General features: G+C 37.2%; 1 protein-coding gene across 2 annotated transcripts; it reads left to right on the top strand.

Moving 5' to 3' along the window:
* The first annotated feature begins 466 nt into the window (after positions 1–466).
* On the top strand, positions 467–10,521 carry LOC105048707 (uncharacterized). Of its 2 annotated transcripts, none has more exons than XM_010928124.4 (6): positions 467–715; positions 3,418–3,457; positions 5,313–5,406; positions 9,692–9,808; positions 9,891–9,951; positions 10,034–10,521. In XM_010928124.4, exons 1-6 carry the CDS (start codon positions 683–685, stop codon positions 10,412–10,414), a joined length of 726 nt encoding a protein of 241 aa, XP_010926426.1. In that variant the 5' UTR covers positions 467–682; the 3' UTR covers positions 10,415–10,521. The 2 variants fall into 2 exon arrangements, with proteins under 2 accessions (XP_010926426.1, XP_010926425.1); XM_010928123.4 differs by having other exon boundaries at positions 488–715; positions 3,418–3,490.
* The last annotated feature ends 2,918 nt before the right edge of the window (positions 10,522–13,439 follow it).

Genomic DNA, 13,439 nt, shown 5'->3' with positions numbered 1-13,439 from the left:
AATAAATCATAATTAGGACATCTAGTGGATTTTTTTTTTTTTTTTTGCCTCTCCAACCGGAAAGGATTCCAATCCCGCACCTTATCCTATACCCACTCTGATCGAAATAAGGGCTGATAAAATTCGAAAATTGAAACTTTATCCTTTGGACATGGAACCTGTCTAAAATGACTAGTCCACCTGTCATCTAAAATAAATTTTAGTACTGATTTAATGTTTATATGGTCATCGTTGGAAAGGGGAAAAAAAAAAAATTGGGAACGGATCACTACAAGTAAATAATAATGCCTTTCATTTGAAAGCCTAATTTAAGTAATGATAAAAACTTTGTATGATTCTTCAACTCAGGTACTGTTGTAACGGCCGTTATTTAAAATCGTGCCGGCCGTGACTATTGCCTCCCCATTGCCGCAAGGAATATTCACGGGCGGGGCACCGGAGAACGCTAAGTTCGTACCACGGCTTGATCACATCCGTCAACTACGCCGGTAGAATCCACGTGGCCATGTTGTGGTAATAACGACAAAAAAAAGAAAAAAAAAAAAGAAAATTTGGGGGAAAGGTGAAACGGCCTTCCGATCCGAAAGTGGCGTTTGAACTAGAAATTGAGAGAGATCGAAGAGATCTCGATCCAAATCGGGAGGAAGGCCACCGTCAGAGAAGGAGGGAGGAGGAGGCACAGATGAGGAAGAAGCTCGGCACCCGATTCCCCGCGGTCTGTTGCCCCTCTGATCACTTTCCCCTTTTTTTCTTCGTTAAATTGACGCGAACGGGATTTATAGTTTTTTGATCTAGCTTTAGCTTCTTTGGATTGTTTGATGAGGATCTTGCACGGATCTATTATTTGGTGCTCCGATTTAGGCTTTTCCGCCTTCAAATTTTTCGATTTGCCCAATGACCTGTGCTTGGGGGAGCCCTAATTGGTATATAGATCTTCAAATTTGGTCAATTTGATTTGTTGAAACTTCAGAAGTTTTCTGCTCGTTGTTTTTGCCTGCCTCGAATCGTGGAAGAAGGAATTGGACTGAAGTCTCGATTTTGGATGAACAGCTGGGACTTTTGGGGTTGTAATAAGGGGTTGTATTGATGTAATTTATTGGATAGGGTGTATTACAAGGACGTTAATGGCTCCATGAGTGCTGCATGGTAAGTTTATACTGACACGGCCGTTTCTATGAGTTGGATTTAATCAGAGTAGAGAGATCCTTAACATAGGTCAGAGATCAATGCGCAAGTTTGGGTTTTCGGCTACGATTGCCAGAATTTAGTGCTTGTTTGCCGTGTAGCTGCCACCTGATTGTGGAGTTACAATGGTTGATGACGTGTAGGCGACGATGGATCTTCTGCACTGAAAGGACACTGCATCTCTTTCTTATTCTCTTCATCTCTCATATACAGAATTTGAACCACGTCTTTGTAAACAATTTGATTACTCTAGAACTACTACAGAATCCTGCTCTCTGTTTCACTTAGTTCTTTCCCACTTGTGGCAGTCATCTATCGTCATGTCTTCCAAAGCTCACTTTTCTGGCTAGCCCTTGTGTCTGGGAGCTGCAGTATGAATGTCAAATAGACCACTCCCAAATTTGGTCACCAAAGCCTTCTGATGATTCTGATTTTCTATTACTTCAAGTTTTGGCACGAATAGTTCCTTCCTTCATCAAAAGGGTTTCATAATCACCTGTTTGACATGAGATTATTTTGCTGTAATCGTCTCTATGTATGCACCACATGTTTGTTTTGTGCAAGTCTGTAATTGATATTGATAAGTTCATCATTGATAAAGGGACTTTTCTTATCTAGTTTCAAAGAAGTGTGTCCTGACTCCTTTTTGTCCATTCTCTTATAGGAGGAACTAAAATTATTGGTGGTAAGATGGTCTGACTAATTGCATGAGTATGGTTCTGCATGTTTGTAACACTGTGATGCAGACACACACAAAGCACTTAATAGTGAAGGAGAATAATCATAGATCTCCTCCCCAGTTGGCAACATTTGTTCTCTTCATCTGAACACCCAAACCCAACTACAGAACAAAAAAGAAAATAAAAACACTACATATGCTCTTAAGTCACAGTGCCATTACATATGGACATAGTATGCTCACATAGACAGGATGCCTTTGAAAACAACAATCATTCAATTTTGACCATTGCCTCCAGCAACATGCAGGTACAAATGCTAACATTCTGCTACAACTTGCTTATGCCTCAAACTTCTTTCAAGTGACAACCAAATGCCAATCACATGCTACAATTTTCTCAAAGTTGAAGTGAAAACCTGAATACTTTCCTTGTAAAACCCATAGTATGAGCCTACATTCTAGTATAGTTTTGATCCTTTCTAGTGTCTAAATCATTACTGTAATTCAATTTTCCAATTATAAGCTTGATTACATTGAGGGCTGTTTGGATGTTTGGGCCCAAAATCCATGGGTTTCATGGCCTAACCACCAAAAATGTATTGGATTATAAGTTGGCTAGGCCTATGTTTTTAAGTATTTGGGGCCACCTTTTGAGTGGGCTGGCCCGAATTGCTAAGAAAAAAAAAAAAAATCACCTCAGTAGGTGTTTCTTCCTCTCTATGGGATTCAGGCCAGCCCACTCAAAAGGTGGCCCTGGATACTTGAAAACATAGGCCTAGTCACTTTATAATCCAATATTTTTGGTGGTTGGGCCATGAATCCCCTGGAATTTTGGGCCCAACCATCCAAACAAGCCCTTGTTCAGAAACTCAAAAGTATGCATGATTCTTTTTGGGTTGGTTGAATAAAAATGAAGTACACATGTAATTGAGTTCATGGAGACTTATGCTTGAATCAATCATAAAAAATGATATTAATTATTCAACAGTAGCTAAATTCCTCCCTAACACAGCCTGTGACTATGGTCCCAATTTACTGGAATTTTCTGTTAATCTTGTCGACATTCTGATTGGTTGGTCTTCAACATTCATGGTATCATTCTAATACTTATTTTACCTGCATTTGTTTATTAACAAAAGAAAATTGTAGTTTTATTTGTCTATTGAGCTTGTCCATATTTAATATTTATTTAGCAATATCAACATTATTGTATATTTGATGTGTTACAGTAATTATACACAAGTGCCTTGCTATCAAGTTACTGCTGCATGTGTGCACCTTACCTATAATGCTAATTTGTCTCTGTCAACCTATACTTAAGCTGGAGTTGGCATAAATGTTCAATCATCTTGTAGATAATCTATGATCAATAAAGAATCAGCACATGTGCAGCAAAAAAAAAAAAAAAAAAAAACCTCTCTCTTTGTTGATCTAAGTTGATGTCTGAGAGGCTGATGTTAGTGGTACATGATGCTTTATATATGATCCTGTGGTGTTGTTATTTGATATGATAAGTTGTAACTGATTTCGTTTGCTTTATTCTGCTATTGCAGTCACGCATAAAGAAGATAATGCAAGCAGATGAGGATGTAGGCAAGATTGCATTAGCCGTGCCTCTTTTAGTTTGTATGTCTTGCAATAACTCAGATTTTTCTTATGCCATAGAAAGTATTGTGCCATGGAGCTGCTGAAATAGCTGATCAGTCAATTTTGTTTCGATGCATTATTTGTTATTTTATATATTACTGTTTTCTTCATTCCCAGTACTCTTCTTCTGAAGATTGTAGTTGTGCATTTAGGGTATGGCATGTGTTCATTGCTTCAAGTGTCAACTTGTAGCATGGTTTATCATGATTTGTCCATGTACTCTTGAGTTCTTTTGATTCATATGTTGGCTATCCATGCTTTTCTGTATTCTAAGTGACCAATTAAGTCCCACTTTAGTTATTGTGTAGTTTAATTGTTAGAACAGTGCAAATACATGTTAAGAAGGAAACATATTTGTAAATCAATATTTTGTCCACAATGTATTGTTACTGCTTCATGAGGTGTTCGCATGAATAGGAACTGAAAACTTGCTATGCATTTGCTCGTTTCTATTGACAATTTTGTAGTTTTGTGGGAAGGGCTATATTTTAGAAACAGAATTTTGATGAAATGGAATCAAATTGTGGTTCAATAGACAAGCATATGGCCTGAAAATGAGGGAACATGGGGGAGTTTATAAAGAGTGTAGTTTTACATACAACAAGAGAGAGGATTATAATCTCAGTAAAATAATTTGTTTACACATGGAACCCTGAGATGTTGGTTTAGCAAAGAATTATATCAGGTTCATCAGTTACTGCAGCAAAATATAAAGTCTGTGATCCATTCAGGAAACTGAACAGTGAAATATCATAGTAGGAACATTTTGTCTTTATTGAAACCTACTAAATTGGCCTATCAACATCACCTGCAGGCATCACTTCTTAAATATAATTTACTAAAATCAATTATATATATTTAAATGCACTTTAAAAATCTATTAAAATTAGTTTTATGCTGATTTTCAACTAAAGATGGAATATCGGATGTAACCTTCTCTTATGCTACTAGTTATCAATGCAATACAATAAGGGGGCAAAATGTATTTTGATTATGACATCCAGATGCCATATATGCAACTTTCCTTTGAACGTGAAGAATATTATTTTATAGCCTCAGGATTTTATGCTTCTGTGTTGTGAATATGCATTAGATAAGTTGGCCTTAAAAAAGTTAAGAACTCTGGCTAAAGCCTTAAAAAAGTTAAGAACTCTGGCTAAAGAAGTCATTTTTTTTTGATTTAATATGAAGATGTTGTCTCATAAATTTGAAGAATAGAATGTGCTTTTGCATTGATCAGTATCTTGCTATGTTGAGATCATACATTTATTTAAAATCTATTAATGAAATTATAACATATTTGATGATTTTTTTTTTAATTCAAAACTAGAAAAGAAAGTTTTTCATTTTCTATGCCTTAAACTCAAGGATCTACTTGATATGATCTCATTTATCTTGTGACTCTTTCTGAAACAGTGGCATGGATGGCAAATTCTGTTACTCAAGGAAGGTGTGTGTGTGTGTGCTTGCATGCATGCACACAGATGCATGTGCTTGTGTGATAGCCTCTGTGTGATGCATGATCCAATATTCAACTGAAAAAGCGAGATATTATATTAATAACTAAGTAAAAGTCCTTACCTCATATTATTAAAGATTATGACCATATCATATGAGAAAAGTATAGCCAATGTTGACATAAATGATTCACAGTTATGATCTACCTCTAAGTATTGCTTATTGGTTTGTATTTTAGCCTTCAAAAAGTTTTCATGGATATGCAGGGTTCAAAATTGTCGTAGTTTGAATGCACCATGATTTATCAAGCGGCTAAAATTTCATGTTAATGACTGACTCGCAGCAAAGGCTTTGGAGTTATTTTTACAAGATCTTTGCGACAGGACTTATGAAGTTACTCTACAGAGAGGGGCAAAGACATTGAATTCATTGCATTTGTAAGTCGACCTTCAAATTTTCCCACATTAATGACCTTGCATGGCTAAACATACAAATAGTTAAAGAATATTTTAATATGGATGCAAATCTTGCATGATATGATTAGTAGGTAAGTACCATTTTAAAAATGTGGTGTCGAGCAGCGTACATGCTTAGCATATTTACCCTGGAAGATGTGTGCGGTGAGCATGATTTGGAGGCTAAATGATAAAATTTCATCTCAGAATTTCCTGTGTGGGTATCTGTTGATGACATTTCAGCCTGCATCATGCGACCAAATTTCATGGTCTTGAATGCTTTTGACATCATTACTTAAAATCTGGTTCAATAATATTATTCATAGCTGGTGGGGCCTTTATTTTGGTGGTGTGTCACAATTGTAGCAGTAAGGGAAATTAATATTGTTGACAAGCTAAAGGAATAGAATACAAAACTTATTAGTATGTATGGGTGTTGTCTGCACAATGTTATTACATCTATTATCTCATAATTTGGTGCTGTCCCTGTAGAGGAGTGAAATTGATGCTTACATGATGTGCCCACATTCTGTCGTGTTACCATATTGTAAAAAAATGCATTAGAATAAAAGGTCTCAAGAAATGTGTTGCACTCTTCCATTTACTATAGATGCTTACAGTAAATGTCATGAGCTTGTGTCAAAATTTGACTCCTTTGATCATATCTTGTGCCTTAGAGATATTGTTCCATATATTAGACATTGCCATATGGTCTCTTCTTCTGTGATGTTTTCCCAAGACCAGAGAAAATTTTGAGACCAGCTTTTAGTTTAATAAAATTTGAATTTGTGACTAATAATCGCTACCTATCAACTAGCTTTCAGGTTTCATATTAGATCCTGCTCCTGCCTGCAGTTGCCCTCACCAGCAATTTGGCAGTTCTTTTTGAAGGTTCAAGTTTAGGTTGGTGACAGTCACAGAAATCTGCTTCAGTTTTCCATGTAGGCTTCTGTACGAGTTGTGCTTTATAGTTAACCCTAATTTGATAAGAGAAAATTCAGATGATAATGGTACTTTAGGGAAAATGCTCATACAAAATATAACGATCTTCGCAAAAAGTTTTAATTTTTTCAAAACTATAAAGTTGAAACTAAAATCATTTTTTATTAACTTTTTATGCCTAAATTTCTTCATAACTAGAATCGTATGCCTATGCCACACCTCTTGTTCCTATTGGTTCCAAGTCCCTCTATATTCAAGTATCTTTTGTACTGTTAGATTCTATCATAATTATTCATAGTCCAATACAATTATATCATCTGTGGTTCCACATTTTTGTGAATGCTAATTTCATGCGGTTTTAAATGGTAAGTCAAACCATCAATCAATAGTTTTCTTAGTTCAGTATTGTTAATTGTATACAATCACTTCCCAGGTCCTTTTTCATTCTTTATTTTTTGAGTTCTGCTTCTTCATTCCTGCACTTGCTGTTGTTTTGGGCAACTAAGCAAGAGTTTAAGGTTCTATTTATGACAATTAAATTCTAATATTATGTGCTTATAATTTCTCAAAAAATAATAAAGATATTTAAATAAAATCTTAGACAAATCTGTTGATCTTGAAACTGGCATGGAGTGAATCTTGATCAGGATTTCTTTCAAATACACGGAAATAATATTTTCTTTGTTATGCTTTGCTTGGTTCTAGATCATCCAGTTTGTTTTAATTATAGTTATATGTAAAGGAAGAAGAAGCTCTAAAGGAAACATATTGAGAACTATATGGTTCACTGCATGTTTATTTATTCTATTTTCTTGTGTCAACTTTATGTCAAGTTCTTTTGTGCAAATGAAGGACATGCAAGTTTTGGTAATAGCTGTACTGTCCTTTAGGATTTAATTGAAGCAGTTGAAACCAAGGTTTACAATATTGGTCGATACCAGTGAGTACTTGCCATACTGATAGGTAGCACTGCATACAACCTGTACCATACTGTATCATTACCAAACAGATTTGCAGTATGGGGGGGTACAGACACTTGGTATGCTGAACTAGATCCCGTACCAGGCGTAATGGCACTATAATAGGATGGTACCGGTATGGGGTCCGGTATCAAGATTGCGAACCTTGGTTGAAACCAATTTCCTTTGTGCTAAAAATAGTCCAATTATCACTCAATCAGTTTCATGTATTAGAATCATACTTTTGGTCTAAGACATGTAGACTAGAAGGTAGATGTTTTGGCTGAAACTTTGTCCCTGCTTGGAGTTAATCTGGTCAATACTCTTCATATTCTTGTTAGATAGTTTCTGGTAGCTTGAGGAGTTCTACTTGATGATTCTAGAGTTTATAGAAGCAGGTTGGTGAAGTTCATTGGCTTTGGTATTATCAAGCACGAAGTTGCTTTAGATTCCATTTCATGCAATCTTTAGCTCCCAGTCATGATACTATGTTCCATAATTTGAGTTCCTAAGGATTTTTTTTTCCTTCTTTTTGTGGAAAAGACTAAGTATTGAATTGTTGAGTTCTATATTCTACAAGTTGAGTAATTGAGATTTTAGTGTGGCACATATATTGATGTGGCTGTTTGAGATATAAAATGATGTCAACTATAAATTCATTCTTTAAGTCCTCTTCAAGATTTACTTCTTCATATTTTAGTTTGTTGTTTTAGTACTAGAATTTACTATGTCTCTTAGAGGAGGTTGACTGCCGAATGTTGGACCTTAATTGAAGAGTGAAGTTTCCCTTGCCTAGAATTTAACACCAGTTTATTAGCATCAAGCTGAGGAGCTTGTCATGAATTGCTCTTGTAATTTGATGGATTGTTCTTGGATCCATGAAGATGACTGTTTACAAGTGGGATAAGGTTAGCAAACATGATTGAAGTTTCATTTGGAACACCAAAACTGAGATGGTAGCAAATGGGTGCATGTATTTTTGGTCGAGGACCTGGATTGGTCGGGTCATGACTCACAATTCCTTCACTTGCTCCAGGAATTCTTTGTTACTTGGCTGTGATCTGTATTTGTTAAATTTTTAAGCATTTACTGGTCCATCCTTCCTTTTGGCCATTTAACACATGATGGAGTTCTACAAATGATTTGACATAACAATGATCGTATGACCTTGACAAGGAGATGAGAGCTACCTTTTGCCCCTGATCGTATGACCTTCCTTTTAGCTGCTCTACTTGAAAATTTCATTCTCATAAGCAGATGAGGGCTACTTAATAGATGATTTGAGGAGGGAATAATGCGTTGGACAAGTTTTGCAGTACTTATGCTTTAAGGGATATAATATAAATGCAGATGTTTTTGTGTGTTTGTGTGTAAATACGTGTACACATTTACGTACACAGACTCAAATATAGTTTCCATATAAAGTAGAGAAGTGGAAGAAACCACTAAATAGTTGCATTTTAAAACCACCATAGAGAGCAGATTCTACAGGGGAGTTTTCAAAATAGGCACGTGGCTAAATTTTGACGTCCTAGCTTTGGCTCATCTTTTTCTCGGTTGCTATACTGTTTCATAAGCATATTTGACATACCAATATTGTACTTACTGTGGGTTAATAATTTGCACTTGTTTGCAGCACCTAGTATTATCATGCTCTTATTTTTAGCTTGTGATTAGACCTATCAATGGTCCAGGTTAGGACCCAACCGGACCTGACCTGACCTGAGAACTTGACCCTACCTGAGAATGACCCAATCTCTGGACTCTTGCAAAGACAAAAGTGAGACATTGCAGCATTCTCATCCAGTCTCCTCGAGTTTCCCTTTTGGCTGCTCTCTTCCCCACTGCCTTAGCCACCAATGCAGGCTGCTGTGCCCCACCACCACCTCCTTACTTGCACCAGCCCCTCCGGCTATTTCCTGCACTAGACCTCCCCAAGAAAACCATCCTTCTCAATCCTCCCTAAGTTCCTGATGAATTCCTACCCCTCACCACCCTCCCATGCCTTCTCCGCCCTCTGCCCTATCCCTTTGCCACCTCGCCTCCACCCTTTTGCCATCTGAGATGCCCCATTTGTGCTGACCTCCTCTCCTTGTGGCAATGATTCCCTTATTTTCTTTTATCATTGGAGAGAAGAGGAGAGGACATGAGTGTAGGTTCAGTCAGGTTGAAATTTGGGCAATCGGGTCCTAATCTCGGGTAGGGCTGGGTCGGGTTATGGGATGCATTGGATCAGTCCTGACCCATTGACAGGTCTACTTGTGCTTATGTGCTCTATTTGTATTCGATCTTTCAAGAACCAAACAAAATTTCTGCAGCTGATTTTACAAGCAATAATGTATCTTTATCTCTTCTGAGTTTTCCAGAAAACAATGTGTGAAGAGTTATAGTGCTTTTGATTTCCTAACTGATGTTGTCAACAAGGTACCAAACCTTGGTAGCACAGAACCTTGTGGGGATGAAAAAGGAATATCCAGGAGAAGGTAACTCACTGTCCATACTTTCCATGCTTCCAGTGATGCATGATAAATATTAAGCAACTGATTTGTTATAGCCGATGCTCAGAAAGACCCTGGCCCATGATGGCGATTTGGAGACCAATAAGGAGTTGAGGTCCCCCAAAATGGTATGGCTCTTTTGAATTATATCTACTAAAACATGTTCACTAGTCTATTCCATCGACTATCTGAGCAGCTGTTTTGTGGCAGGCAATGAGGAGCGCTAACATTAGTCCAAGAGGACGTGGCAGGGGTAGAGGAAGAGGCAGGGGCCGGCCAAGAACGAGGGATATTGGGTGTGTCAAATTTGAGGATGACAATGACATGTTTCCGGAGCATGGTGACCTGTCTAGGGAAACCGAAGGTGAAGAGAAGGGCCTGGAAGGGAAGGAAAACATGGTGCAGAGTGTGCATCCTTCCTGCAGCTCTGCATCAGTCGAGGGTGCAACTTCAACAGCAGAGGCAAAGCACGACGAATTCTCTGCTTGGCCTTTGCCTGATGTAGTGGGCAACATTGATGTAGAACCATCAAAACTTGTACAATTAACCATGCAGATAGATGAGGATGAGGATTATGACAATGAAGATTAGTGGATTGCAGGTTGATTTCTAGTGCTACTAACAAAGCAGTCTTCTTTGTTCTGTAATTAATTTTGCACTGTGACTGCACATCTATTATAAAATTTGGTTATTTTCTATGTACAGTGCTCTTATTGGACTTGATCATATGAGAACATTGAATGAATTTTTCTCTTGGCATTTGGCATCCAAGTTTAAACAGGTTCTATAGGGTGAAGTGCGAAAGACTTGATATGGTTATGGAATCTGCCTCCTTTGCTGTGGGGCCTGTAATATTGCTTGTGAGGTGAGGGAAATTATGTCAAATGTTCCAAGAATCATAAAATCTAATTTGAAGCTTGACTCAACCATTGAGGTTCGTATAATGAATCATGTAGATAGTCGAGGATGAGAATTTTGGACAATGAAGACTCGAGGACTGCAGGTTGACGTCACTCTGCTGCAAACTCGTTGATATGCAATTAGTTTCACATTATGATCCAAATGTACTATAAAGTTCAGTAGTTTTCTATGTCTGTTGCTCTTACCAGACGATCATGCGAGGTCATTGAATCTGCATGTGTTTCTCTGTTGTTATTGGAACAATCCATTGCTGCACTCTCTTCGCATTTGGCATCTCTGTTTAGGCAGTTCCTGTAGGTGTGACTTAAAATGGTAATAGAGTTTGCCTCTCTGCAGTAGTCCCGGTAGTATTTGTAGTAGTAGATAGTGAGAATTGTAGTACACTCTGAAGGAGTGAAGTTTCCGGCTCTTCTTTACCAAAAGAAAACAATAGACTCTTGAACTGAGAATGATAAAAATGTGCCTCTTTGCTAGCAGTTTATAATTGTTTCGAATAATTGGCTACTCGATACATGGAAGTTGGATTTTCAGGTTATGGTGATAATAGGTCTCTCTAAATGTCAGTAAACAGTTTGTGTCATCTGGATATAATCTCTTATAAGCTTATAATTTGGGGACTGTGGGGATCCATCCTGTTTTGGTGCATTAATCAATAAGGCCTTTCAGGTAACTGTGCCGTTTTTCCTAAAATTAAAAAAAGGAGAAGGGGAAAAAAGAACATGAAAAGTCCCATTGTCAAATGTTTAGTACAGACGAAGGCCCGCTTAATACATGAGTGCAGTGGTTATTATGTTAAACTTGTTGGGACGCTACCATGCCATGCTTTAACATCCATAAAGTTTATTTTTTAAAGGCTACTATCTCTCAAATTGATGTAAGCCAAGATGCTAGAATTTTCAGTCTGCCTTTATCATATTGATCAATCTACAACATAGAGATAGACAATCATCTGTGTAACTGTGATTTGTTTACTATCGATGATAGGGTTTGGAGGGCTTAGGATGTCATCCGTATTTTTTGTGGTTAGCTTACTGACAGAATTTTTGCTATTCCGATTCCTATCCATCGAATTCATGACTTAAAGATGTGGGGTCGGACTTGCTGCCCTAAGATTCCTGTAAGGGGCCTTGTTGAGATAAGTAGGTTAATGCTACAAAGGAGAATAGAGGTTACTTAGATCTGAAGAGTGACTGTCCATCCTAGGATCAAACTTTTTTTTTGGAAGATTGCTTGGGACCGACTGCTGATATGGACTCTTCTCAGAGACAGAAGCATGGAGCTTTCGGTAGGTTGCCTGATTTGCAGACTGGAGGATGAGTCAATGAGTATGTCCTGCTCTATTGTCTGAGGGAGTGTTTGATTTGGGAGATTGTGGGTGGCTAACTTTGGGGGGGGGCGAATAATGGTGCTTGGCTTTCTTATTTTTTGGATGCGATCCATTAGAGTATGATCGAGGATTTGTCCTGAGGTGGTAGGATGGCATACGTCACCTATCAAATTTGGCTGTCGAAGAATAGCCAAATCTTCGAAGCCGAGGTTGTGTCTGTGTATCGGATATTAGAGAGAGCCTATTGTTTAGCTGCTAAGTATAACTGTTTTGATGCAGCTAGCATATGCCTTATTGCCTCGAGTTCCTAAGACTTTCTTGCTCCACTTGTAGCAATCTAGAGGAACTCCTTTTTATTTTTCTAGGAACCCCTTCCTCAAGATTTGTCAAGATCAACTTTGATAGAAGTATTAGGGATGGCAGAGATAGTACGGACTATATTATCTATGGCCCGAATGCTAGGCTATTGGTTGTAAGGGCTCACATTTTTTCAAGTCATTCGTCTCCGAAGCGAAGGTCTGTACCACTTGAGTGGGCATCATATGCGCGAAGCAGGAGCTGCAAACGGAAAAGATCTTTATTGAGAGTGATTTAACCACAATCATCGGTTGGATCTGAGATGAGGTGAAGTATCTGAAAGTTCATTTACTGGTTCGTGACATCTGGAGTCCATTGTGATGTTTATTCTACACATCTTTTGGGAGATGAATAGTGCTATATATTGGATTACATCTTTTATTATCAAGTACACTGGAGACTGGATCTGACGTCAAAACAACGATTATCTATGGATCCTATGAGATATTTTGTATTTTAATTTTTTGGACTGTATTCGTACCAGAATGGTATGATTGCTCATTTGTATAAAAAAAAAAAAAGACTACCATCTCTCATTGGTGTAACATGCACAACAATGAATCAGAACTTGCATTACAAATTGATAAAATTTACCAAAAATAAATTAATTATATTTTTTTAAAAATTCTCTCTTATTGGAAGAGGAAACTAAACTTCCCTTCGAAGTTCAAAAAAATAAAAAAATATAATAAAATCATCTAGAGTATGCATATTTTTTTTAAAAAAATAAAAATTATCTATATATACTAAAGTTATTTAAATATGTTAAAGATATCCAAAAATGTTAGAAAGCATCATGTAAAGAAAAAAAAGAAAGCCTTGTCCTTTTGAGAAATATTTTTCTCTATGCACTTAGAGAAAAATCTCTTGGGACTCTTCTTAGTTATTTTAGGAGAAAAAATCGAATGAGGCATTACATGGTCATGTATATAATTGATGACAATATTTTTTTTGACATAGTATTGATAGGAATGCTATTTTTTTCTTCTTCCTTTCTTTTTCCTTTTTTGT

The sequence above is a fragment of the Elaeis guineensis genome, chromosome 7, assembly GCF_000442705.2.
Source record: "Elaeis guineensis isolate ETL-2024a chromosome 7, EG11, whole genome shotgun sequence".
Classification (NCBI taxonomy): Eukaryota; Viridiplantae; Streptophyta; class Magnoliopsida; order Arecales; family Arecaceae; genus Elaeis; species Elaeis guineensis.
Note: the sequence above shows the minus strand (reverse complement) of the source record. Positions and strands in the feature narration are given on the sequence as shown.